At 42.9% G+C, this 27034-nt stretch overlaps 1 protein-coding gene and 1 long non-coding RNA gene across 2 annotated transcripts in view; one reads left to right on the top strand and one right to left on the bottom strand.

Annotated features, from left to right (window-relative positions):
• Nucleotides 1-451: 451 nt before the first annotated feature.
• ANKH (ANKH inorganic pyrophosphate transport regulator) overlaps nucleotides 452-27034 on the top strand; it is a 109304-nt gene continuing 82721 nt past the window's right edge. The window contains exon 1 of the mRNA XM_064661752.1: nucleotides 452-1041. Coding sequence (XP_064517822.1) covers nucleotides 946-1041 — 96 coding nt within the window. The 5' untranslated portion in view covers nucleotides 452-945. The remainder of the gene's footprint in view (nucleotides 1042-27034) is intronic.
• LOC135417539 (uncharacterized) lies at nucleotides 1339-2011 on the bottom strand. The gene is made up of 2 exons (XR_010432091.1): nucleotides 1941-2011; nucleotides 1339-1811 (listed from the first exon to the last, which is right to left on the bottom strand). It is a non-coding gene; the product is annotated as an uncharacterized LOC135417539 (long non-coding RNA).

The raw sequence follows: 27034 nt of genomic DNA, 5'->3' as shown, positions 1-27034 counted from the left end.
CTTCCCCTGCCTCCAGCTGCGAAGGGCGCGCAGATGGGTGAGACCCCATGGCGCCCAGCGGGACCCAGCGGGGCAAAGGATGCGGGACAGGTGCCGTGCCTGGCCCGGCGCGGGGGCGCAGCGCGGCCGCTCTGGCGTCAGGAGGAGCCGCTCGGTGCCGCTCTTTCCCCCGCCGGCCCGTCTGCCGAGCGTGTGTCAAACCCACGTGCTCCGGCAGCCCGCGCACACGGGGAGCGGTCCCCGCGGCCGAGCCCCACCGCACCGCCGGCCCCGCTCCTCCGCCGGCCCCGCACCGCACCGCGCCGGCCCGCACGGGCACCTCCGGCGGCGGCCGCTCCGCACCGCGGCCTGCGCCGTCCCCGCAGCGGCGGCAGCGGGGAGGAGAAGGAGGAGGAGAAGTAGGAGGAGGGCGGTGTTTTCCTGCGCGGCGCCGCGGCCGTCGCCCCGCCGCCGGCGAGCGTCAGGCGAGGGGGGGGCCCGGCCCGGCCCTTCCCCTGGCCCCCGCGCCCCGAGGATGGCAGCGCTGCCCGCACGAGTGGCTGGCGGCGGTGTCCCTCCTCTTTTTTTTTCCGGCAGCGGCGGCGGCGGCGGCAGCGGCGGCGGATCATTGTTGTGTGGGAGGAGGGTGGCGGGGATGGACTTGATCTCTCGGGTCTCCTGCTGAGGCGGCAACACAGCGCGCCCCGCCGCCCAGCCAGCGCCGCGCCGGGCAGGGAGGGACCGGCCCGGCCCCCCGCCCGCTCCCTGGCTCTTTATTTTTAGGGGGCTCTGCTGCTCCTTTCCCTCGCCCTTATCTCTCCCCCCCCCCCTTCTCCCCGCCCGCACACACGCACAGGGACACGCTTGCACCCTCCTCCGGTGCCCTTTCATCCTTCCCCCCCGCCGTCCTCCCGCGCCGGCTCCTGCCGCGGCAGATGCGCCGCGGGTCACCGCGCAGCTGGGACTATGGTGAAATTTCCAGCGCTCACTAACTACTGGCCCCTGATCCGGTTCCTGGTCCCTCTCGGCATCACCAACATCGCCATCGACTTCGGGGAGCAGGTAAGGCAGCGCCTCCCCCGGGAGCGACCCTCTCCCGGGAGCGACCCTCTCCCGCCCGCCCTCCCGCAGCGCCGGTCCGGCGGGGCTCGGCGCCTCCGCCGGGAAGGGAAGGGGAGCCGAACCGGGCAGAGCCGAGCCGTGCCCCGCCGTCCTGCCCTGGCTCATCGCGGCGGGCGGGGACTGCGGCCCCATCGCCGGTGGGGGCAGCGGGCGGCCGGTGCCGCCGTGCCTGCCCCGGCGGCGGCCCGAGAGCATGGGCTGCCCCGCACCTCCGCGGGATGCACGGGGAAGGACGGCGGGTTTGGGGGATTTTTTTTTCCCCCTCGTATTTCAGGATTATATAATCTCAAATTACATAATGCATTCGCCGGGGGCTGGTTTTGGTTTATGCCCCCGCTGACACAGCCGCTCAGGTGCAGCAGCCCCTAGCGCAGTGCAGCCCGGTGGCGGCGGCGGCTGGAGCGGGGCGTGGGGAGGGCGGCCCGGCTGCCGCCGCCCGCTGCCGAAGGGCGCCGCGGACCCCCCTCGCCCCGCCGCGCTGCTGCTGCCGCAGCGGTTCGGCCCCCGGCGCCGGCAGCCCCCGCCGTGGTATCGCGGGAGGAGGGCGGCATCCCGCAGGGAGCCGCTCCGCACCCCCTCGGTGAGGGGGCGACTTCCCGGCGAGTCTCCGAGCAGGTGAAGCTCCGGCTGCGCCCCTGCCTCCGCCGGTGTTCGGTGCGCCTCAGCCGTGCTGCAGTTCCGTAGCGGTGTTGGTGACCTGAGGCTGTCGCCTGTTATAGGCACCGAGAAGATACCCCTGGTACCCGAACCTATCTCCCTGACGTGCAGCCTTCCCGCTTCGTCCTCCCAGTCCCCGCTTGCAGCGTTTGCACTGAAAACATGTTCAATGCTTGACGTACCCAGTCCTCCTCTGCCCGAGCTTTCCCCGCAGGGTGCTCGTTTGCCACTGCGCTGTGGTGTGGGAAATCTCTGCACTCATGTTTCGGTATTTATGACAGTCCAGGCCCCGGTCTTGTGTTAGGCTGCACTGTATAGGACATATCACTAATTACATTTTTAGTAGGATGGTATACACTACCACTTACTCATAAGTGTTGAGCTGGGCAACCACACTAGATATTGCATCTCAAAAAGATTTATCCTTGTCCTAAGTCACTCGGTTTTACTAAGAAGCTCTTGTTTACTAAGAAGAATAGGCACTTGCTCCCGTGCTCCTTGAGCAAAGATATCAGAAAATTAGTGGGTACTTTCAAGCATTTTTAAAGAGGAAGTGAAAAGAAAAATATTACAGTGGGGAAAAAAATAACTAACATTAATCATACGTTTGTCATGGCTGTGTCAGTTGCATTTTGATTCCTAGTCCCTTAAATAAACTGTGATACTAAAAAATACAATTCCATCCTTGTCTGACAACGACATGCTTTCCTACTGAGTCAGTCTTCTATAAATCATACTCAGTGGGGAAAAACGGAAATGTAAAGATAGAAGTGACAAGAGACAAGGTGATTTAAATGCTAATAACTATGCCACGTTAATAACATACAGCAGAAGTTAAATTGAAAGCAGTTCACTCAGCAAACTGAGTATGACAGGTGCATAGCTACAGTTTGCTTCATACAAGGTCAGCGTGATTCAAGATCCATGTCAGTCTATAAAAAACCATCCCCTTGGCTTCAGTGTGCTCTGGACCAGGATTTAAAAAATCTTACAAGTGAGGGGCTTTCTGTCTGCTTAGGTAGTGGTGACATGGGAGGCATGTTAACATGTGGATGATACGTGTGAACGCTTATTTAAGCAACTTTGACAGCATTAGGAACAAGAATATCTTAGAAAATGTGTTTTATTTCATAGCCAAGTAATAGAATTGGCCTTCCAGCAGAGTTGGAGTTATCCCTTGTCTCAGATGACAGCCTGGGGAGGTGATTAATTGAAAAGGGAGAAATCTAGGCTGCTAGACATCTAGCTCCTTTCAGGAGCAGAAACTGGAAAGATAATTTTTGTACCAGCATTACTTACATGGAAATAAGGAAACCTAAGCAGGGACAAAGTTACTCCAGGTCTGAAGGATTCCTCTTACAGACAAAAGCATAGTGATTTTATTTTCTGGTATATAAGACATGAAGTTGTTTTTTACATTTGTAGGACATTACTGTTGGACTTGTGAGGTTGAAAATACATTGACTTGCTGAGCCAGTCCTCTTTCTGCTTTACAAATTTGTAATAATTTTAATGCCAGGTCTGAATGAAAGCAACATAGAAGAACGTGTGTGCCAATAGATAGCTCTGAAAAGGCTACCGTACCTCCTCCTGTGAATGTGTGCCGCAGATAACAGATTTCTAAGAATGATAAGGGAAGAAAAGTTTGCATGAAGTAATATTACCTGCTCTGAACAATACTGTGAAGGAGACAGAAGAACTATAGGTCAGAAGTAAGAGATCACCGTAAAAAATTAGGGAGAGAATAGACCTTGCCTGACCAGGGAAGAGGTGTGTAAGAAATGCTATAAGTCATAAACCCTTTTGATGTGTGGTATTCATACATTGCTTCCTCAATTGGGGATGATATTTGGAAGCAAAGTGTTCAAAGCAGAGCCTTTTTAACAAACCATTATACTTAGATAACTGAGTTTGAAAAGTGAGAAACAAACATAATCTCCCTCTTTTTTTTTTTTTTTAAATTACCTTTAGAGGCTTTTCTGGATGTTGGTAGTTGTAGTCAATAGCAAATAACACTAGGAAATTACCAGACCCTTGGTATGCAGCTGTCTCTATAGACTTCTTGCTACCTTAAGAGAAATTTACAGTAAGGCTAAAGAATATTTGCAGAACATAGGTTGAGGCTGTCATCATTGCCCCTTATAAGATGTTTGTAATGGCAAGTGTGTTTAGTTTATAGGAAGTAAAAATGCTGGCAGAATGCTTAAGAACTAATAAGCTCGGCTCCTGCAATGACTTCCAGAACCGCTGTAGCCAGTGAAGAGCCTCCTGTTGACCTCTGGACTCTAATCCAATAATGCCTTAGGACAAGGCTATATTACTGCAATCCAGTGAGGTGACCTCATTTGTTCATCTCATAAAATCTCTTAGACAAATACCTGTTTTTTACCCCTACTAAAAAAGGTCATCCTGATGCATGAGCAGGTGAATTACCAGCATATTAGAGAGATAAACCATTTCTAACTTATTTTCATTATTTCCTTCTGCAGCCCATTTCCAATTTATTTACAGTGCTACATGGCTTTTCTGAAATGAACTGCTACATGGCTTTTATGAAATGAACTACTACATAGCTCTCTTCATAGAGAAAGGCCTTCAGGAAAATAGTCCCAAGTATTTTGGCTAAATGTTCTTTCTCCACACAAATATGTGTCTCCACACAAATATGTGTCTTGAACTTAACACCATCAGAAGAGAGATGCTCACTTTTATTCTGCTGTTGAAAGCATTCAACTCTCAGTATGTTACCCTGAGATTCACAGTAATTACTGTTGTATTTAGAGCTCAGTTGTTGGAAAGCAGGGTTTGCATTAAAAATTCTGGCTCCCTTGAAAAATGTTGTTGGATGCACTTGCTTGGAAATAAATAAATAAATGGATCCAATGTGATGAGGCACAACACAACCTCAAACAACTCACCCAGCAAATAATAGCACCGCTACCCTGTGGGCTCCAAAATCCGTCACCACCCACACAGTTTCAGAGCTGCTCACATATATAGTGGTGGCCTGACTTGTAATGTCTGTGTGCATTTGCATCAGCATTATTATAGAGGGGGAAAGCTGAGGTGTGCATTAGTTCACTAACATTCCTGGAAGCACAGAATCAACCTTAGGCAGCATTTAATACAATTAGCAAGTGTGGCTGGTAACTGGGGTAACATCAGAGGATGCTCATGGGGTGGCAAAGGCCAGGCAGAGAGCAATATTTTGATCTCAAGGCCTGTCTGCAGTAGTCCCTTAATTATCAGTGGGAAACACTAGGGTTTTTTTTTTTTTGTTTGGGTGTCTTTTAACTTTCTAGCTAGCCCCTGGATCATCAGTTGCAGTTGCTGTCACTAGGTGTTGGTTGGGCAGTTTAACTTGCCAACATAACTGTTACGTATGCAGACATAACCTTGCTCAGCGGTTTCCACGTCCTTGGAAACTAAAACCGAGTAAGGAGAGCCTTGCTGCTGCTTTCTCCTGGGGTCATTTGGGTGCTTTGGTTCTGCAGAGAAGTTGCCATATGTTGTGCGTGGTGTAGTGATTGGTATCAAACAGGCGAGCCATAAAGGAAATGCTAAACGTTTTGGATTCCAAATTGTTTTGCAGTAATTGCTTTGAAACAAACTGTTATTTTCTTGTGTTTGATTGGGGTTTTTTGGTTAGGGTTTTCTTTTTTACTTAAAAAAAGAAAGTGTTGCCAGAAAAAGAGAACAAGTCATGAATAATGTATCAAAAAGAATTAGTGAGCTTATTGTCTGCCCATGCCATTTGCAAACTTAGTAGGGGGTTAAACATTTTGATTAATGCCTTATGAAGCTTGTTTTGGGGGTAAGTATTATTGTCTGGACATTCAAAACAAGTAAGGGAGAGTTCACATTCCCAGCTGTTCACCAGGGATTTGGGCCAAGTTGTGTAACCTTTCTGTGGCACAGTTTCCCTGCTTTTGAAGTGTGCCTAGACACCTACCTGTATGTAGATGTAATGAAAATTCATGTGTCAGAAGAGCTCTAAGATGAAAGGTGCTGTACGAGTGCAAAGTACTCCTGTTATTGATGTCGTGAGAGGTCAGGGACTTGTTTAAATTGTGTAGGACTTTAGTACCATATAAATAAGAAAGCTAACGAAGTCTTGTAATTTGTGTAGAACATGACTGTATGTTATTACCACAACCACATTACTAATAGGGTGTGCTGATGAAAATGCCCTGTTTGTTTTAAATGAATGTGAACTATGCAGCCTTTTAAATTAAATTTAGATGAAATTGTGGTGAAGAAGCAAACATAAACAGAGTATATTATCAACAGAATTTTTTTGTTGTTATTATTTTCCTGCAGAATTCACAAGACAAGTAGTCAGGGAAATGGCTAGAAATGATCACTGAAATACATCTAACTTTCCAGTTTAGAATTAGCAAATCCAAGTGAGACCTATGAAGGATCGAAAAAGAAACCACACACACCCAAAGTAGTAATTTTCAAAATTTATACCTTAGTGCTGGCTCCAGAGACTTTCTTCTAAGCAAAGCAGCTTTATGTCCTTTTGCACACTGGCCTGAATCCTACAGCCTTAGTTCCTAAATGGTCATATACCAAGCACTGTGGATTTTCACACCAGTGCTAAGTGGGCTCTAGACCACTCAGACAGTTCTTGAAACTACACAAGTGATTAATTAGGCTTCTATGTCTATGTTAGTTGCAGTGAGTGTTAGATACCAGGCATTGCTTTCACCCCTCATGCAGAGCATTTGCTGGTGTTTCACAGCAAGCAATGTATGCTGAGATCTGGGAAAGAAGTCGGAGATCTCATAAAACATTTGCAGATAAAAGCAAAATTTCTGCAAAGTGCTAGTGTTCTTAAAGGTGTCAAAGACTCCCGTCAGCTAAACCAACATATATTTGTATTTTATAGCACTTAAGGTACAAAATAAACAGGTTATGAGGAGCAGTGGAGCTATCACCACTGAAGATTTCAGATGATACTAGAAATTGTGAGAATGAACCTGCTAATGAGGTGTCCATTCCCTGCAGTGCTCCATGTTGCCATAATGTAAAATACATAATCTAAAGCTAGGACTTGTGTTATGCCTTGTTTGTCAGTATCTTCCCATTTTTCATCGTATTCTCTCCTTCCTTCCCAAAACCTTCCAGTTTCCTGCCTCCCACTTCCCATGGCTGTGTCACCTCTGCTCTAGGGACTTCTGCAACTAGCCACTTCTTCATGAAGAAATTTAATTAATCTCAAAACTGTAAGTTCAGATGATATTTGCCCACCAGGTTGCTGGAAAATGAAACTTTGAGTTCTGTGGAGTGGAAGCGATTCTCCCTGCCAGAAGACTAACCAATGCAGTGGGAGACAAGGAGCACTTACAGTTTTGCTGAGCAGTCCCGATTCCCAGTCTCTAGGCTGGAGGGCCCTCTCTGGAGATACTAAAGTCATAATATCACTGAATTTTCACTGAAAAAGGTTCAGGGGGTAAGCAAATACTTCTGATGCTTATTTCAGAGGTAGGGAGATTTGTTTCTCCTCCCTTTGCCAGTGAAAATCTAGAACACTAAGACAGCATCAGGAAGGAGAGATGAAAATACCCCAAGGCTTATTTTAAAACACGGCTTCAAAACTGAAATTTTGAAATGTGTTTGAACCACTATATTCTTCATCATAGAGAGAAATCCTGAAATACAGCTTTTGGTTTTGAGGTGAACTATTTTGGGGGTTTTCTTGTTCAGTTCTTTTGGTTGCCTGTTCCCAAAACCGAGAAAGCTGATTTCTCTTCACATTTGTTTTGGTCTGAACTGATTTATTTGTAATCTTTGCTCATTTTGGTGCTGTCTGAAGAACTTGGTTGTATACAAAGTCTTATATGACATGACCAATCTTATGACTGAAGATAAGTGTCTTTTTATATGCAAAGGAGGTATATGCTCAAGGATACAGCTTCAGAAGCGCAGATTCTATCTGTTCCTATCTTGATCCTAGACAAGACATTTATCTCTCTTTGTGTGAATTTTGTCAGTTCTAAAATTGTGATTTGTTTCACAAGGCAGCTACAAAGTTTACTTCTTCATGTTTGTAAAACATGGATGTAAGTTGCTGTATAAATAGAAAATTTAAATATATCTGCCAGCTCATGCAGAAAGCTCTGTGCATAAAACTGAGCAATTCCAAACAGATTTTGCGTTGCAGATACTTTCAGAAATCTGTGATGTCTTTATATATTATTGCTGAGCTCAATTCCAGTTTAAATGGCATATCGGAACATGTGTTTCTTAAAAAAGATTACGGAAAATTTGTAAGTGCCTTAGATTTTAACTAGCTAATCTAATCAGCTGTTGATACCTTATCCTTTTTGTACTTGGGAACCTGTGGATTTTGGGGTGAGGGAAACAGGAGTGTTACTATGCAATTAGATCATCAGATTACACTTCTTTCTGCCTGCTTGATTTTCTACTGACACGATGTTGCTGTGGCTACAGTTTTAGGCACCACCACTACCTTTTCAGATAACCATTTGCTGGGGAATCAAAAAAAGAACTGCTGTAAGAATAAGAGACCTAAATGACTCATGAACTTTAGTGTCAGAAGCAGCAAAGCTCTGCAGTTCTCCCATCTTCTGTCTCCTCTGTGGTATCACCTCTTTCAGATTGTCCATGGAACTTCACTACCTTGCTTTAGGGTTTTCCTACATATGTTTTCCTTGATGCAATGCAGAATAAAAGAGCCTGCATGAAACATTAACTAAGAATGACTCCAGGTGTAAATAAGCATTTGTTTCCAAAGAGGCATGAAGTACAGCACTGTTATTTGCAAAGCCACAGCTGATTTCCATGGCCCTTTCAAGAGCATTCTAGAAAAGGACAAAGGAAAAATACTGGTGAATAAAGAGCAGTTTATTGAAAAATAAGTGCCACAAGGGCATGAAAATCAAGTGCCAATTTAATTATTGTCCCTAAGATGATGCAAAAAATTCAGTGTTCTCAATTTGGCAAGAGTGTTACAGTTGCAGCAAGGGTGGTAACTGTTGCCCAGCATGCCCAGTTTGCTTTACTTATGTAGTGGTTCAGCAACAGTTCAGCTTTTAGCGTGGGAAGTGAATAAACTGCAAGACGCTACTTATTTTCAAGTGTTTGCTTCATAAAGCATTTTTAATTGCTAAGGCAATTTTTTTCAACCTTTCTCAATTTTCAGAGGCCCGAAAACCTTAAGTGGAGGTGCAGAGGAAATTCACATCCATAGAAGCCTGAGACCATATTTGTTTTTATTTTTATTTTTTAGTAACCTGTTTCCAACTCCTTGTAAACATTCCCTTAAGTACAGGGTTCTGTGGGACTGAAAGCTCAATGCACCAAAGCATGTGCTAGTATGTTTGCCAACAAATACATTTGAAAGGCTTTTGGCTGGGAGATGGTCTGTCTTCTGGCCTTCTTACCTGTGTTTTGTACCTAAATTAGTGAATTAAGTCAGATGCAGGCTGTACGTGAGCTTTCATGACTGGCATGGTTTTCACCTCTGCTGGCTGAAGAATGCCCTGGTGCCTGCCAGCTGGGACTGATTGTTTTCCTTCATCAAGTCAGATGTGCAGCATGAGTAGATATAAGGGATGGAACCACATGGCACCCACTGTTCTTCCCCTGTTTTTCTAATCATGGTGTTTGACATAATGCCCCTGAAAATATAGGCTTTATGTCTAGATTTCATTGGGCTCATTTTCTTGTTCACTTCTTGCTCACCCATTCTTCGATACACTGCATATCAGTGGCCAGTATCTTATTTTTGTAACCTCTGTGTTAGTGTATCATAGCTGCTGTTCCTGTAGCCATGGGCAGTTAAGGTGAGGTAGCTCTGATCTACCTCTGGCAGCTTCCCTCTTCATGGCAAAGGCTTTCCTTACCACAGCATACTAATGTGCTCCAAGAACTTGACAGCCTTTGATCTCAAATATGCTGTCCTACAGATGAAAGACTGATTCTTGCACAAGTCCATCATTGCCATTTCCTCTGTCAGCATCTTACCAATTAAAAAGCCTCTAGCCCATTTGAAAAGAAAACAAATTGTTAGCAACATCGCAGGGTGGGAAGACACTTACATTTTTGGTACTGGTGAGAGGGGAAAAAATGTCAGTTATGTAAGAGGAAAGTCTATAGAAATGAAGCATTTATAGCTCAGACGGAAAAGGGAGTTTGATAACCATCTGCAGTTGTATGAACTGTGGTGTGGTCATAAAGGAGAGGAAACAGGGAAATGAGGTTAGCTAGGTCACTGCTGAGGAGGAGAATGTGGCCAGGAGCAGTGAGAAAGACTGAGGCAGTTAAACACAATTTAGACTGAAAAGGTTTCCAGATGATTTTCCGATTAAAAAGCAGAAGTTGTTCCCTCTCACACATTACTTCCATCTAAAACGTGGCACAAAGAGTGCTGTGCTTTAAACAATGATAGAGTAAGTGGTGGTGATTGTTTTATGTAGGTTCAGATTCAGTAAGTCACCAAAAGCAAAGACTGCTGTGATCACTGTAAAGTGCTGTACGTGATGGGTCAAGCCTGAAGACCACATTTCCTGGTGAAGGAGACAAGCAGCTTGAGAACCACATCCTCTTCGAAGCATTCAGTGCACTCTAGAAGGGCGGTGTGGTTTCGGGCTTTTACTAATGCAAAATAAACAAAAACTGCGATTCAGAGGTGTGGAATTTCTATTATTAATGATTAGCAGTCACGATACAGTTTTCTTGCATCACTCTGTTTTTCCCATGCTGCCTTCAAGATTCTGTGATACAGATACAGAGAGCGCTTCCTAGGGAGAGAAACCAGAGCTATCTAGCTAGTAGAAGTGTTGACTGTGAGTCCCTGTCCTGTTCCTTTTAGAAGCGTGTACTGGAAGCAGTGTGCCCTTTGCTACCCAGGTGAGAAATACACAGCGTTGGGGTCTCCCTGGCAGAGCTGAGTGGAAAAAATCCAAACAAAATGAGCTTATCAAAATCGGGGGACTTTTCCAATATGAGAGAATTGAAGTGTTGAGATTTCCCCAGCGCAGAAGTAAGGGCAATCTTAACTCTGCTTCTTAGCTGGAGGCTTGCTGAGTTTTTTGAAGGGCTTAAAGGCATAGCTACAGTGAGACAAAACTTGGCTAGCATCAAGGCAAGCATCGAGGACATTTTAGGTCTTGTGGTCTCATATGGTGCCTGCCCAGCCCTGCACCCTTTCTTGACCCTTACTGTCTTTCCAGTTCAGTTCTGAGGGTCCTTTGCTTGGTTCTCCTGTGAGTGCTGGAGTGTGTTAGTTACACAGACACTTATGTGGCTTTGTCACCCAACTGGAGCTGCAGTGCAGCTCCTTTCCTTGATTGCTACCAGGGAGCCCATGCATTTTGCCCTCACCCTGTTACTGGCTGTGGTAACTTACTCCATCAGTCCATCCCCCTTCCTCCCCCTCTGTGGCATTTTGGAGATGACTTGGAGTGTTAGAATTATTTGCAACCCACTGAGCCCAAGAGGCCAGCTAAGGAGATGAGTTCAAACCAGACACGAATTCTGCCTGGCAGAAGTGAAAATGCTGGGTGATGTACTTGGAAAGGAGCTGGTTTTCTCCATTTGCATGGCCTGTGGTGGTGTTGAATAAATCTTCTGATCTGAGTGTTTGGATCATCCTCTTCATTAAATTTTAATTTTTGCCCTCTCTTGCTCATAGGTTTTTGAAGCTCATCAAAATAACTCCAATTGTCCTTGGTTTTGTACAGTCATGGGGACATCTCTGGTCATTTTCCTCTGCACTTCAGTAGCACATAAAAACTGGTAATGTGGGGCTCCAGACTTAGAGTGACAGCACTGTCAGCTTCCCCTGTGGTTGTGTTGGGATGTAATGATTTTGCAATCTTAAGCATTTCCTTGAAAAGAGAAAGAAAGTCCAAACCACACAACATTTTTCAGCTCCTTAAAACACCAAAGATAGTCATCCACTGAAAGCTTTCTCTTTGTCACAGGTAAATACATTTTTCACACCCTTCTTTAATACACACATGCACATGTACATAGTTTGTTGTGAGTAGGAGACTGACTTTATAAGAGAATTATACACCGATTGGTGCTAAAGTACTGTCTTGATTACTTACTGACTTATATGCAAGGCAGAATGGTTAAGGAAATGAGAGAGGCTGTAACTGCACATGTACCTGATGTGTTGTTTATAGCTCGAGCTGCCTCTGTTACGTGCTGTATGTGCAAATGCTGGGTTTTTTTTCTGAATCTATGGTTTTCTACATGGATTTCATCTTTTCAAAAATGTGACCTTGAGAGCACTCCTGATCACTGCACCACTGTTCTTTATATACTTGTGGGCAGTCGTTTTGCTTCAGAGTGTTTTATTTCAAAGCATGAAAGCATGACGACCTTTCAGCATTCACAGTCTTGGTCTTATATGAGCTTTCTGAGATGCAGTCAACGGTCTACTGGTTAGGACATGCTCCAGCTCTTGGGAAGAGCTTTCGTCAGCAGTGCCTTCTAAATCTGATATGTAAGTAGTGTATTTCCCTTCAGCTAATACTGTGCAAAGGCCAGCGTTTCTCTCTTTAATAAATTTATGACAAATCGCAGCAGGTAGCCTGCTTGACATTTTCTTATTCTAGGCTTGACCTGTTGGTGAGCTTTGAATTGCTGTCCAGAAGAGGCTAGTATCGTTGTGGGCTAGCTTTTTCAAATTGCAGCATGCCTTTTTTGTCAGCTGCAAGCTCTTACCGCATTGTGGGTGGTTGCATCACTGAGGAGAAAATAGCTAGTGAAGGCACAATCACTGCCTCAGGACTTCATCAAGGAAACCTCATGTGAAGTTACATGTTCGTGACTTGAGCTCCAAGGGTTTGGTCATGCTTTGCAGTAATCTGCAGATATGGGGTCTGTTGTATTCTGTGTGTATCCACTGATTTGAAAGGGGAAATGAGTGGTAAGAGAGAGGAGTTTGGATGAAGAGGGAAGCTGTCTGAAAGGGAAAAGCCTACATCTTTGGCTTCAAAAATATCAGCACATCCCAGAAGTCCCAGTGTCCAGCAAATGTCTGTCTTGGGTCATGTAAGCTTTTCACCACACTAGAAGGGCTGAAATGCTTACAGTCAAAGTGACTGCAGGATCATAATTTCATCACTAATATCCTTCTGAATAATGAACTAGATACTTTTTCCTCTCTCATCCTGCTGGAAGTCTAAAGTAGACAAAGGAGGCATGCCAGTGCAAATTTAGCTTAACGAGAAGGCCATCAGGTTCTCTATGCCCAGCACTATTAAGAATGTTAAAGCAATACTTGTCCAGTTGTTGATAAGGGATAACCTGTGCATAACTGTAAAAATAAATGGAGGAAAAAATATGACTCACTAATATCCTTGACCTTTTTCCAAGAACAGGTAAGAATAGTATCAGCACCTGAAACCATTAGATATGAATACAGGGATTTCTAGATGAGTTTGCTCTGTCTTTTGAGAACTCTAAGTAGGGAGTGCCATGACAAGAAATGACAAGAAAACTGGCTGACAGGGAAGTGATTCTGTCTGCAGCCAGAAGAACAAAAGATATTTGAGTTTATTGTTTTGGTTTTTTTCACTCTTAACATGCTTATAGCATTAGGGACCCTAAGCACTGTTTCACTTTGCTGTTGACACAGTGTGGGGGTAAGGGATGCACAGACAAGCTTGGAACCATTACAAGAAAGGATTAGTAGCTGTTTTGCAAGAGGTTGCTATTGCAACTTCTGGGAGTTGGTTTCAAAGGCAACTACAAGCATGAGTGTCTCTCATTTGCTCTGCATAAAGAATAATGCCTCTATAGTCTCATGACATTTAGAATCAAATACCTCTACACTTTCCTTCTTTCTATTTTGACCAGATAAGATTCTATAACCTCAAATCTTCTGTGTATATCCCTTTGTTTTGTGATTCCTTTGTGAAAGAAAGAAAACAACTATTGAGAAAGAGAGAAACAGGATATAAAAATAAGGAGCTATGCACAATTCAATCCTTTTTTTCTCTTCCACTGAATCCCTGCATGGCAGCGCACTGACGCAGCACCATAACCAACAGTCTGGCGTCTGCAGCCTGACAAGCTGAAAAGCTTGGATCAAGCATCATCAGTCTCATATTTTATTGTCTGGTTTTGGTCTTTGTTTATACATATTTATTTAAAACTGGGGATTTTTTTTTTCAGCCCTGTGCTGGGGCTTCCCACATGCTACCATGTTTGGTGGCCCTGGACAGCTCCTGTCCCTCCTCCTTGTCATCTTGCCTCTCATTTGCTACCCTTTTTTTGTCCACAGTAGTCTGTAATCTTCAGACATCTTTCCTTCTGTCCTCTCTGCTTCTCCTTTTCTGTGCCTGTCCCACAGGCTGCCTCCAAAAGCACATCCCATTGCTGTTTGCAGATAAGCAGTCCACTGTAAGTATGGCAGCAAGGTGCTTGCTGCCTGCCCCCAACAGATTCCTTTCTTGCAAACGAGAGGCCTGGTTCATCAAAACAAATGATTAATTAAAAATCTTTCTTATGTTTGTGGCCCTTAAATGTAAGCCTGAGTTAAGCTCATGTACAGGTATTTATCTCGTATGAGATAACCAGGCTTCAAATGAACAATGTGAGCTTTGTAAAGCTGCACGACTTTATCTAGCAAAGGGTCTGTGCTTGCCTCTTCTTCCTTCAGACATGCAGTTGCGATACCAGGCAATGTGCTACCCAGCTATCTGTATTCCTCCTTTCACTTCCCACCATGTCAGAGCTGGGTTGGGTCGGTCTGGCTCAGATTCTTGTTCTCTAGGATCGGGCAAGTCACAGTACTGGCAAGGCACAGCTGTGACTGCTTTTCCACTGCCAGTGACCTGTGGCTCCCTCTCATCACCCAGGTGGCTTGCTTTGAATTCCTGCTCAGCGCAATGCTGTGTAGGAGAAGCAGTGAAATTTTTGTCCCTGCATGCTGATGTCTGATGGCACATGGTAAATGCCTGCTGTCCTCATTGGTGGCTTTTTTTAAAGAAGTTGCAAACAAAAGTCAGTGATGTCAGTTAGTGATTATTCTCACTAAGTCTTAAAGCCAATTTCTGGATCACAGACGAGAATAACATTGCCTGCATTCCCCATATGCCTGTCCATCCTGCCATTATGTCTCATTGCTGTAGCTGAGCAGGAAGGTTTTCTTACCTTTGTGACCAGAGATAAAGATGTTGGAGTGCTGAGAGAATCTAATCTCAACAAAGCCCCTTTTGGATTAGAGAGTACTTGCTCCTTTGTGTGTTTTTTCAAAGACAGTCCTTGGAGGAAACCTGGGAGAAGCATGTCAAACTCAGTCAGTTGCACATGGGCATGAATATATTCTGCAGAGAGGTCCAGGTGCTGTGAAAGTGTTCAATGTAGGCCTCAGACAAACGTGTCCATTGTGAACCTGTGCATCGCTTGAGGGACTTTGGAGATGTTCATAACATTTTTTAACATTATAAATATTTTTAAATGCTATATATAGTTTGTCTTCAGACATTTCCAGGTCATAACTAAACTAGTAGGTTTCCAGATTAGAGATGGATGGCATGAATAGCACAGTGTGAGTCAGACCCATCACATGTTCTAAATTAAACTTGTGCTGAGCCAACACTGATCCTAAGACTCTTTCGAAAATCCCCCCACCTTACAGAAATTGCTGATAGTGTTTCTGCAGAGGTTGATAATGAAGAAAAAAATAACGCAGAAGCATGGAGGACAGTAAGGAAGCAACAAGCCAGCTGGGAGGAATCAAAACATGTAACTAGGAGAAAGTATTCTAAATAAACAAGTCAGTGAATTAACAGCTTCAGTAGCAGATAGGTTTTGGCTTGCCTAGCATTCTTAAGAGTTCAAATTGCAAACCTCTAACTTTGCAGAAGCAAGGCTGTCTCCTAATCGATGGCTGTTTCCTTACCTAGGCACTGCAAGCTGCCTGAAGTATCACTGCAAAGGGCTTCTGTTTTCTGGGAGGAAAAAAGAACACCATGAAATGTGTGAGGATAACATAAAGATCAGAAGATAGGAGATCTTGGAGGGTTTATCTAATGACCTATCCCCCAGCAGAGATAATAATGGTTTAAGTGAGATTTCACCTGGGATACTTTGCAAAGTTGTGGCCATACATACTCAAAGCAGCTCAGTTCAAGCTTGTTCAAAAGATTAAGAAAAAGAAAACCCAGCTGTTAATTTCTCAATTTTTTTTCATCATCCTATCTGAGGAGGCAAAACTGAAAGGTTTTGGTTTCTGTAGTCCAGCAAAGATAGGTAGAGCATGATTAAGGTGGTTCTGTGTGAGGGAGATGGGATCATATTCTCTGATGAGAAGATGTTAGCCTACCTGTAAACAAGAAGAAATTGAGTAGCAACATGACTGTGAAAAGACAGTGAGTGCTTTTAAGATTGAAATAAGGAAGGTTCCCAGATACCAGAACAATGAGACTCTGGAAAGAGCAGGGTCAGCAGAGCTGAACTACTTGTTTTTAAGATTGCATTAATAAATGTCATGCTATTGCATGTGTGCCTGGAGAACCACAAAGGACATAAGCGTACACCCCTGCAAGTTTTTTCTGTTCCTTGTGTGAAAGGAAGATAGCAAACTTCTCAATCTCTCTGAATATGCTGTGGTTCTAAAATACATGTTTTTGAATCTTTCTTCCTTGCTTACTTGAGACCTCCACAAACTCTGTTCTGTCAGAGGAACGATCCCCAAAAATGCAAGGTGTCTCCTCCCCTGGGGACACTTAGGCAGGGGGCTCTGCCTCTGCAAGGCTGACATTGCTGCTGCTGCTGCTGCTGGCACCAGCTAACAAACGAAGCTCTGTTCATTTTCAGCTCCAGCAGAATGAGCGGGGGGTGGGGAACAGGACAGAAGAAGGATGAGCTTGGGGATGGAGGTTGCTCAATCAAATGAGAAAAATATAATGAGAGAAGACAATGTATATTCAGTTTCATAAAGAAGTTCTTTCAATGACAACACGTTAAACAAAATCTGGAAGGGTTTGCTAATTCCCTTTTATCCCTGTTCACAGGATAGCTTATCTTTTATTTTTTTCTGTTTTGAATGCTAATGATAAATCAAATCTGATCATCTTCTTGTTGCCATTAACTCTGATTTAAAACAATCTCAAAACATAAAATACTTTCCCATTTTCTGACTGCTTATGTCTTCTCCCAGCATTCCAAATAGCAGGCTGCTGTTGTGATATGAAAATCCTTTTAAAGAGGGAAGCATCCAGACTGTATGGAGAACACTGGAAGAGACATCTTCCGTTGGCCACTTCGAAAATCTCAGTGTGTGTATTTCCATCCGTTTGAATTATGCTGCTTTTGTCCTTCTGAAAGCAAAGCAACCATTATTACCAAAATGAGAAAAAAAATCTATTACAAGTTTTACAAGATAGTACTTTCAGAAATGTGGCATTTTAGAAGTGCGACCATTAAATTTGTTGGCCTCTGCATAACTGTGGCTACTGAGAAGCCATATTGGTGTTGTTCTAGTAAATTAAAAATATGATTTTAAAATGTTTTCATGATGTGACTAGAACAATGCATCCTCTAAGGAGAGCACATGCTGAAACATGAGGCTCTTACTTCTGTGTCTGAGAGATTAGGCATTTTCCTTTAGGTGAGTTGTGGTTGAGAGAAGAGGGACTTTTATTTGACTTGGGGGCTTCTAGATTCTTTTTAGTTACACCACATACATGCAAGTGTTTGAGTGCTGATGAAGCACAGTCCAACAATTCTGCTGACAGCAGATGGAAGCAAAGGGCCAGACCATGAGGTGTGTGCTACCTGCTCTGCCCTGTGTCCGTCATCTAGCCCCACTCCTCCTTCTACCCTGCTGAAGAGGGGTGGCCAGGGAGAGGGGTAGGCAAAAGGTTTGTCTCACTCTGTCACTGTTGTGTGTGCAAAGAGGTGAATCCTCTAGCATTTATGAACACTGTTGACCTTTTTTTGTTTTTTTTTAATCAGGGCAGTGTTCATTCCTCCACAAATAAAGTGGCTGATCTGTTTACTTTATACTTGCATCCTAGAGTTGAAAATGTTGAAGTCTCTCTGCAGCATAGCTATTGCCTTTTCATCGCTAATGATCACTCCTCATTGCTAGACTAATGCATGGGAAAATGGGTTTAGATTTGGTATTTCCCTCCATATCTTCACTCCTTGAATAGTCATTATGATCCCTGCAGCCATAGATAGGTAGCAATGCCTTTAGAAAGTAGAAAACTGATTTTTTTTTCTGCCCCAGTCTTTTTAAAAGACCGGTCTTTTTCATTCAGTCTTGGTAGTGAGTTAGAAATTTGCTGTATCATTGTTAACTAAGCAGAATAAAGACAGTCTGGAAATAGAAATTGCTGCAGCCTGTGCAGATAGAAGTCAGCTGTTGCTCAATGTCATTATGAAACTGTGGAGTCATCAGAAAGAGTCCTCACTGGGGATGTGAATATCAGGCACAATGCTGGGTTTCCAAACTGAAAATAGAGAGACAGAAGTCTGAGTGAAAGAAGGAAGACTAATATCACATGACATAAAAGTGGCTCCAATTCTTTTGGGCTCACTGGAAGTTTTTGGCTGTCCGTAATATCTGATACCCACAGAAAAGATATCTGAAGACCCATGACCCATAAGTGCACTCCTAATCCAAGACAGTCTGTAGAGTTTCCCTATGCTCAGTGGGAACGTTCTCCACATTAACATTGAAGCCATGCAAAAACACGACCCTTGAAATTGAGTAGGAGGAGGAGATTTAGGAAAGGATAACTTACCTTGTTAATGACATTGAGGAATAAGACACTCAGGAGAAATCCAATAGCATCAGCGGTAGAGTCCTGTTAGCACTGTCAAGGAGAAAAAGGAAAGCCTTTAAGAAAAAGAGGCAATAAATTTACTTTCCAACTCCTTTATCACCCATTACATAAAAAAGCCTGAGGGAACAAGATCTTACAATTGGAAAGAGTCTTAATGGCCCAAAACTCAACCCAGCCGTTGGAACAAAAGTTATAGTCATCACATTTCTTTACTTTCTGGACAAAGAACTTATTATGTAAAAAGCAGAATAAAAGTCAAGGGCCTTGGATATGCCAATAAGCAAACCTCCCTTTACTCAGACAATTAAAGAACAGACCAGGAGAGAGGACCAAATGCAAGGCTTCAAGCAGCAGCCTGTTAACCCATGAGATCAACGTGGATTTGAGATGAAGGTCCACCAGTTTTTCACCTGCAGGGAATCACACCGTCTGTGCCTTTGGAGTTTCTCTTGTAACATCAAAGCCCATGACTTTAAAGACCCCCCAGCTTCTGTCAGAAGTTAGTGCTGTTGTAAAAGTGAGGGGCATCTGTTCATATAATATTTCTGTTTCCAATAATGATGAAATCACTGCTGAGTCCTTATTGCATAGTAGTGATGTCTCAAAAGAGAAAGAAAGAAAAGAATGGAAAAGGTAGTAGTCTAATAGTTGTAATACAATGTTATTGTATTACTGCCTCAACAGTACCTCTGTTCTGTATCACCAGGACTTGTTTGCCATAGACTGAGAAGTCAGCAATGAAGGAGAAGGTAGCTGGCACTCGTTGACAGAAAAAGAGACAGGAACAATGTGTGAAAAAGCATCTTTATTTATGAACTAATATTAGATAATCCTAATGAGGCTGCAGGATGTCAATTTTTGAAAGCAGTAGCCAAATGTCACAGATTTTCATGAAACTAACTAAATGAGGCAAGGAATTTTCTTTTCTTTTAATGCTCCAATAGCCTGGTCTTTATTTGTAACTGAAGGGTACTTCTGTGAAGAAATCAATAGCATTGTTATAGTAAGATGCAGAGCTCCCAGGAGAGATGAGGAAACCACCGTGTCTGCCTTCACTGGATACCCAAAGAGTGCTGTCTTCGATGACTCCATTGGACATAATTTTTGCCCATTGGCAGAACTAGACGGCTCCTGCTGAGAAGAATAAGCTCAGACCTGAACAAGCAAAAAGCTGATTTTCAGAAGTGTGTTTACATATATACAGAAGTGTGAGATGTTTTCTGGGAATAAAGCTCAGATAAAGCTGATCACTCATAACATTAATGCCATGAAAATAAAATTTAAGGCAGTGATTCAGGTAAGTGCGTGGTTTCTTTTGAAGCTCTAAATTGAGAACTACTCTACATGAATAGTTCTGTTTTCCACAATTTTCTATGCTGATAAATGTTTATGTGACCTACAGAAAAACAACAAAACATACAGCTGACTGTACCCATTCTTAACACTGTTAAATAAAGGAAGAAGGCTAGTTAGGGCCACGAAATAGGCTGCTCTGAAGCTACGACTACATTTCACTTTTCTGTTTTGAAGATAAAGGACCAATGTTTCAATATCGTGTTGTCTCAGTTGTATTTATAAACTAACAGCAGGAAAAACAAATATTAGAGGAAAAAAGTTGAAGATGATAAGGTGATATAAACCTGCATAATGTACAGTTATACTCAAAAAAAAAAAAAAAAAAGAAAGGGAAAAACCTCCCACAGACAGTTTACTTGATTTATCTACATTTTAGGAATCTGTGCTTCAGCCTTTTACTATAGAATTTCAGTATCTCATAAGTGGAATACATGCAGACTTTATGGATACCAGAGCAAAGCTTAAGACAAAAATTAAGTGTGCTTATGCAGTGAAAGGGATTTTTTAATTATGATATTTTGGCTGATTTACTGTGTCTGTGACCAGAGAATTTAATTTGGAAGAAAGGACAGTTTCTGTGTTTCAAATAACAATTGCTATAGTTCAGTTACAGCACTCTGTATTTTAGCACCATGTTTCATTCCAGTTCACCAGCACTGTAGTTTCTTAGTATTCTGAACACCCAGCATGTTCCCTTTAAAAAAAAAAACAACACAGAAAATTCTGTTTTCTTCTAATGTTCTTTCTAGTTTGCATGACACTGCAACTTTAACTCCTTATTTGCTGTTACAGTGGTAGCCAAAAAAGATTATTTCCTCCAGAAACCCAAAGACCCATCTTTTCAATGGAGCTCATTGCTTCTGAAGTTTGCACTTTGCCTGTCAGCAAACATCTGCCTCCAATTTCTATGCAAATGTTCTTGATCACATGTATCTGAGTCATGTTTCTTCTGGAAACATAGGCAATGAATTCTCTAAATATCAGGCTGACCTGATGTTGTACTGAATGGCCACTTATTCGCTGCTTCCTGTGCTGGGATGTCTCCGATAGCAGCAATGCTGCTGTGTTCACAGCTTAGATGTCAGCAGCGGGATAATTCATAGCCCAGTGGGCAATATCCTATAAGATACAACGTGATAAAAATACACTCTTCAGAGAACCTCACAATCCTAAGGAAATTCCCTTCCTTCCACAAAAAATCCTCCTTACCTTGCCAGATCTCAACACTTCTTATTCAAAGAGCACCTGGTTTCTTCCCTTCTACAGCCATCACCAGGAACCAATGGGGATTGCTTACAGTGCTGACAGTCTTGCTCTCACCTGGGTCCCAAAGCTATGTCTGGCAACTTCAGCATAAGTGTGCAGCTAAGCCCAGCAGAACTGCACTGGTGGACTGGGGAGCAGTGACAAATGAGGACTTAGTGACACCACAGTCTCTTGTAGCTACTTCCTTTTAGAAAAAAACCCCTCATTATTTTTGCTTAAATAATTGATTTACTTTCTAGGTCATCAGCTGAAGAAATAAAAATTAGGGACAGGAGTGCTGTAAACAAATAATATGATAATTATAATTCACTACTGAACACTTGTCACAATTAAGAATGCTGCATTCAGATTTATTTTCACTGTTAGTGACTGTCACCATTTTACCTGTCCTATCTAATAGGTGGAGTTGTGTGATGCAAGTTGCTTGCTACTTTGCTCAGTTTCCTCCCCCTGTACTTACCCAATCCAAAAATAAATGCAAAGTAGTTTGTGAATACTATGCTTGGGCTGCAGACTGTTAGAAGCAAATTCAGCCAACCATTGTGTATTTATGGTAAACCAAAATTTGTGCATTGATTTTTCCTGCTTTGAACTCTAGGCCATTTTGTATTTCTGACTGCTGCTAGCAGAATGAGGCTGTATCTGACAACAACAGAAGAGGACTTTAAAAGGCAGAATATAAATATTTGGAATATGCCCAAGGAGACCAGTCTTGCTTCTTCCTTTTTCCCATCGAGTTTCACTTTTTAGTTTGTGCCAGTCAGCCTCCTGCTCTTTACTGAAAATTTTCCAAAATTCAAGTTGTTGTTTTTGAACTCAAGAAACAAAGTAAATGAGAAAATGTGCCACCTTGAAAACAGATTTCCTCCTGTGAATGCAGCAGGGACTTGGTCTTGACTGTCCTACAGTGTCAGGGGTAGTGGAGTCTCCTGCGGAGCCTGGAATCTGCACATCTCAGCTGTGGAGATCCCTACAGATCTGTTACACTAAACTGGCTACAGCGAGGTAGCTCTGAAGCTGTCATCCTGCACCTGCGGATACTGTTTGAGGGGCTCATTCAGACTAAAGAGAAAACTCATAAATTGATACGTGAAATTAAAATACCTCTGTTCCCCACCACAGGAGAGATCAGCTTTTGCACTGACTGTGGCTGGTGAGCATGGTGTTGCACCATTGCTGTTTCTGTGCTCTCCTCACGGCAAATGTGAGTGCTGGCTGCTGCAGGCTGGAGAAAGCATGTCTCACTTGTGGCTGTTTGGGGACAGTGCAACTTGTGAGCTGCATTGAGGAGATTATGAGCTCTGTGTAAGCACCTTTATCATACACCAAGTTCCCATTTTGTTTGTAAGCCCAGTCTCTCCTTCTGCTATCTTAATTGCCTCCACAGTCCACATTTGGCTGCATTTGCAAGCAGTGATGTTGCAAGGGTGTCCATAGAGGGTCACTAAACTTTAATGACCCTTGGTTATCAGGAAGAACTTATCTTGCCAGCAGTTTTCAAGAGAAGAGATGCAGAAGGTGAAGTTATGTCAGTGAAGGTCCCTGAATACTTTAAAGAGCCCAGATTCCCTGGCAAACAGTGATCAAAGGGAAAAATTTCCAAAGCTGGGAAAGGCAAACAGCATTTTTTGGTTCTGTTTATTTCTTGTGCAACTGTAATAGAAACACTTGCAAAATCTCTGTGCTATATATCAGCCATATCTACTGCTGCACTTACAAACCACCAAATGTACAGAAAATGGAAAGTATAGTGGTTCAACAAACAAGGATGGTTGTGTATGTGTGTGTATGTAAAGCAGGCATGTAGGATAGGACAGGCATAGGAATTGCTCTGACTGGACACTTGAACCATGTTTATTAATTTTTTTTTTCTCTTTCACATGTTGATGTTATCAGTGATGACTGATACTTCAGAGTCAGATTTCAGGTTAGTATTTATTAATATGTAAACCTACATGTTTGTATAAGAAGGCATTCTCAACACTTAACAAACCAATTATTAGCATGGCATAATTTATGCAATGTTAACATCACTTAAGGATGATCTACTCTGCTTTGTCTTGTGAAGTTTTGTTTCAGGAGATAGAGACATTATCTACAGTATTTCTTTCATTTTACCTAAGTTCTTATTCCATCTTGGCTTAAGTTGATTTTCATAAGACCCTGGTTTGTCTCTTTGGACAACCTACAGCTAAATTAGTGTCTGTCAGGCAAGGTTATGCAATCTTACATATTGCCTTAGGATTCTGAAAACTCAGTCATTCAGTATAAACCTAAGAGTTTCAGCTCCAAGAATCTGGAAGCTTTGTCATTTTTGAGGTGTTTTGATTCCGGCCTCAAAGCCAACAGCATATTTGATACCATTGGGCATCTCCATTCAAGTGAGGAAAACCACTTGAAATTGTAGGAATATAACAATATTAAGCTAGAACCTTTGCCAATAAAGTCTAATACAATAAATTATGTGGAATTTCTGCCTTTAACTCCAAAGTATCATAAATGCTTCCAAAGGGAGAATCAAGTCCATCAAGTCCATGATTTTTTCCACAAAATGCAATAACCATAACCTTCAGAAATAGTTTAGATTTGTCATATGTTAATTTAAAGACAGAAAGCAAAAATGCATCATGTGTTGAGCAGTGTTTTACAAGTAGTCTGCAGAGTATTCCATGGTCAGTATCAGTCTGGTCCTGGTACAATGCATATGAGCAGATGCTTGTAGTGCTCTGCTGACTTCAAAAGAACTTTGTGCATACCTCAAGAAATTATTTCGTGGTGAGGGTTGAAGAAACTTGGTACCTATCAAGTGTTAAATGTGGCTCAGAGATGCAATAGCAAAAATCACTGAGCTTGGTTCAGGGATCCTGTCTCAGCTGAGCACTTTCTTGTGTCACAGCCTGGTATACCAAAATGCATGTTTTGTTCAATATGATCTGGAATGATTTTTTACTGAAGTCATCTTTCTTTTTTAGTGTGCAGCCCTTTTCACAGTATTTCCTACTCATCTGTGCTTCTGTTCTCCTTCCTTCAGCACCTTCATCTGATTCTCTTCTGTTTTCCTGATGACTGTTGTATATCAACTATTTAACGAGCTGCTGGCCTGTCAGTGCTCTGAACTGCTCATTTGCAAGAGCTGACTTGTCTAATGTCTTCAGTTCATGAATTATCTCTTGAGTTCACTATGGATATCAGTTTGCTTTAAGTGCAATTAATTTCATCATATATAGTAAATACTCCCTGGCAAAGCTTAAAGCCTTGGCTTTCCTCTTGCCTTCTTTTTTCCTTAAGTGTATGTCACACTTCACCGCTCCTTACTGCATACCCTGTCCCTTGTTAGTCTCCATCACATCTTCTTTTTATTCATTTTCTACTTTATCAGAACCATCTGTTGTCTTGGACTCCTCTTTTAACATTTTCCTTTGTAATCATACCTGTTTTCATAAGCTTTCTTATTGGTACTGCCTGGTGACTGTGCATCTGACCTCTCAGCCTGCTACACTAGAAATCCAGCATCTGCTCATGCAAATCTGTGCTGATGCTGTATTTATTACTCCCTCCAAACCACAAAATTTTTCCTCGAAACAAATACTGTCAAAAGAGAAACAAGGCTGAGTGGGACAGTCAGTAAAAACAACACATCCAAGTGAACATATGTTATTTTGCAGTGTATCCCATATATCACTCGAATACTTCTTGGCATATGCAAAAACTGCCCAGGATACATGGCTCTGCTACCTTGTCTTCTGTCCAGCTGCCTGCCTCCATAGCCCGCTGGCTGTTCTCCTTCCCCTAGCGACAGTATTTCTGTTGACATTGCAATGGCAGTGCCTGGTAACAGGATACCCTATTTACATGTACGGAAGGACATGACTCCTGCCCTGGCCCTGCTCTTGGAGTAGAGTCTCTTGCTCAATATGCTGAACCTCTGCAATTATTTATATGAATGATACAGATAGTCAAAAACCTTGTTGGAAACAGAGTAGGCCACTGTTGATTTGAATTTTTGTAAGTTAATACTATTCCCAAGTTTCTTTTTGTCAGTAAAAAAACATTCACTTTACTAGTCTGGGTAGAATTCATGGGGATAATCAGCAATTACAAGCAGATCACGATTACTAATTCATTGCAACATTCCTGGAACGTGCTGTTTCCATTCCTGGATTGTTACACTGCCATTTAAATTATTAAAACTGCATATAATAACAAGTCATAAATTTCCCCTGAAACATTCTGACATTTCTATTAATGAAAATGATTCAAAAAGATTTTTTTTTTTAAAAAGTTTTCATGAAGTGCCATAGGAATATGCAACCATGTTAATAGGCCAACTACATGTCCGCTCAATTTAGGAAAAGATTAGCAAATTTAAAATAAAGAAAGCTTGTTGGGATGCCTTTGAGAGCATTTTTCATTTCTTCTTTCAGATATTTTTGGTTTATGCCGACCTTTCAAGCCAAAATCAGTCCTCTTGAGTTAATATTTTTAAGGCGTGCTTAAGTTTGGTGCTTGATTTAGTACAAATTCTTTACAGCATTGCTCTGCAATGTGTTTTTCCAGTCTTGCTCTTTAACTTCCCTACACGTGACTCGGTTTGGATGAAAACCGATTACGATGTCCACATTATAGTGTTTCGTCCCAGGCTGCTTCCTTCCCTCCTCTGCACAGGCAGGGATGTTGTGCTTGGCTGCCTCTTGCAGGGGCTTGAGTGGCGCAGAGGGCCAGTGTTTCCCCCCAGGCCCGTGCCTGTGGTGCTGGGGGAGGCAGCTCAGCTCCCTGTAGCCACAACATCACAAGGCAGCCCTGCATGCTGCTGCTTATTTTTTCCACCTGAATTTAGGTTTATGGGATAACTTTTTCTGCATATGTGGAAGCCACTCCAGAAGAAACCAGACAAGTTCACTCAGTGATAGAGGACCTGATCCAGTATTGATTGAAGCCAAAAAAATGTTTCCATTGGCTTAAGTGGAGGCTGGGTGCAGGGAAGAGGAGGAGGAGGAGGGGGAGTGCCAGGAGGGCTGACATGACAGAGGCTGTGTCAGGCAGCTGCTGAGCCTTTGGCCATGTGGCCAGTGAGGCCAGCCTTCTGGCGGACAGCTTCCAGCATCTCCGCAACCAGCATTGGTATTTTTCATCTCTGTTTTTAAGAAAAGAGCAGTGGTTGTTCATGTACAGTATTGCATTTTGCAGAAAAAGCTATTGTGCAAAACATGACACATATTTCACTGTGAGATTTCTTGTTACACACTGTCCTGATAGGGTACACAGCAAAACATAATCCTTGGTAAAAGCCTCACTGTTGGGATACAGGGACTGTGCAATGTTTCTTCTTCTCTCAGGACCTGGCTTATTTTTAAGCTTAATCCTATCAGGTAGGTTCTTGCCCTGAACTTTGAGGACTACTTGTCCATACAGTATTTTTAGCATGTGTGCCTTCTCTTCTTCTCGTGGGAAATCACTTAAGATTCACACTGGGAGCTCAAGGAGGAGATGAGAAAGGTACTGGAGAACAACTTGGTGGGATGGTTCCTGCTCTTGAATGACTAAACACACCTGAGGTGAGAAGCTAACTCTGTAGAAAGGACCAAAACAAGCTTGATGCTCCTGCCTGCTGATGCAGAACAACCCACCACGCCTGGGTTCAGCAGTGTGGTGATAAGGAGAAGGTTGGGAAGGTAATAAATACCCTGACCCAGTGTCAGCTGAGGGATTTAGGCTGCCTGCTGTTGGCTGCTGTGAGCTAATAGCATCTGGGTGCATCATTTGTGGGAGAGTTTTTGGAAAAAAAAATATCTCTCCTAATTGCACTGGGGAAAACCATCAGCCAGTGTGTCAGCTTGAGTATACATTTTAAAAACACATCAATTAGG

This window comes from Pseudopipra pipra, chromosome 1 (genome assembly GCF_036250125.1).
Source record: "Pseudopipra pipra isolate bDixPip1 chromosome 1, bDixPip1.hap1, whole genome shotgun sequence".
NCBI classification, from domain to species: Eukaryota; Metazoa; Chordata; class Aves; order Passeriformes; family Pipridae; genus Pseudopipra; species Pseudopipra pipra.
This window is presented reverse-complemented; position numbering and strand designations above follow the sequence as displayed.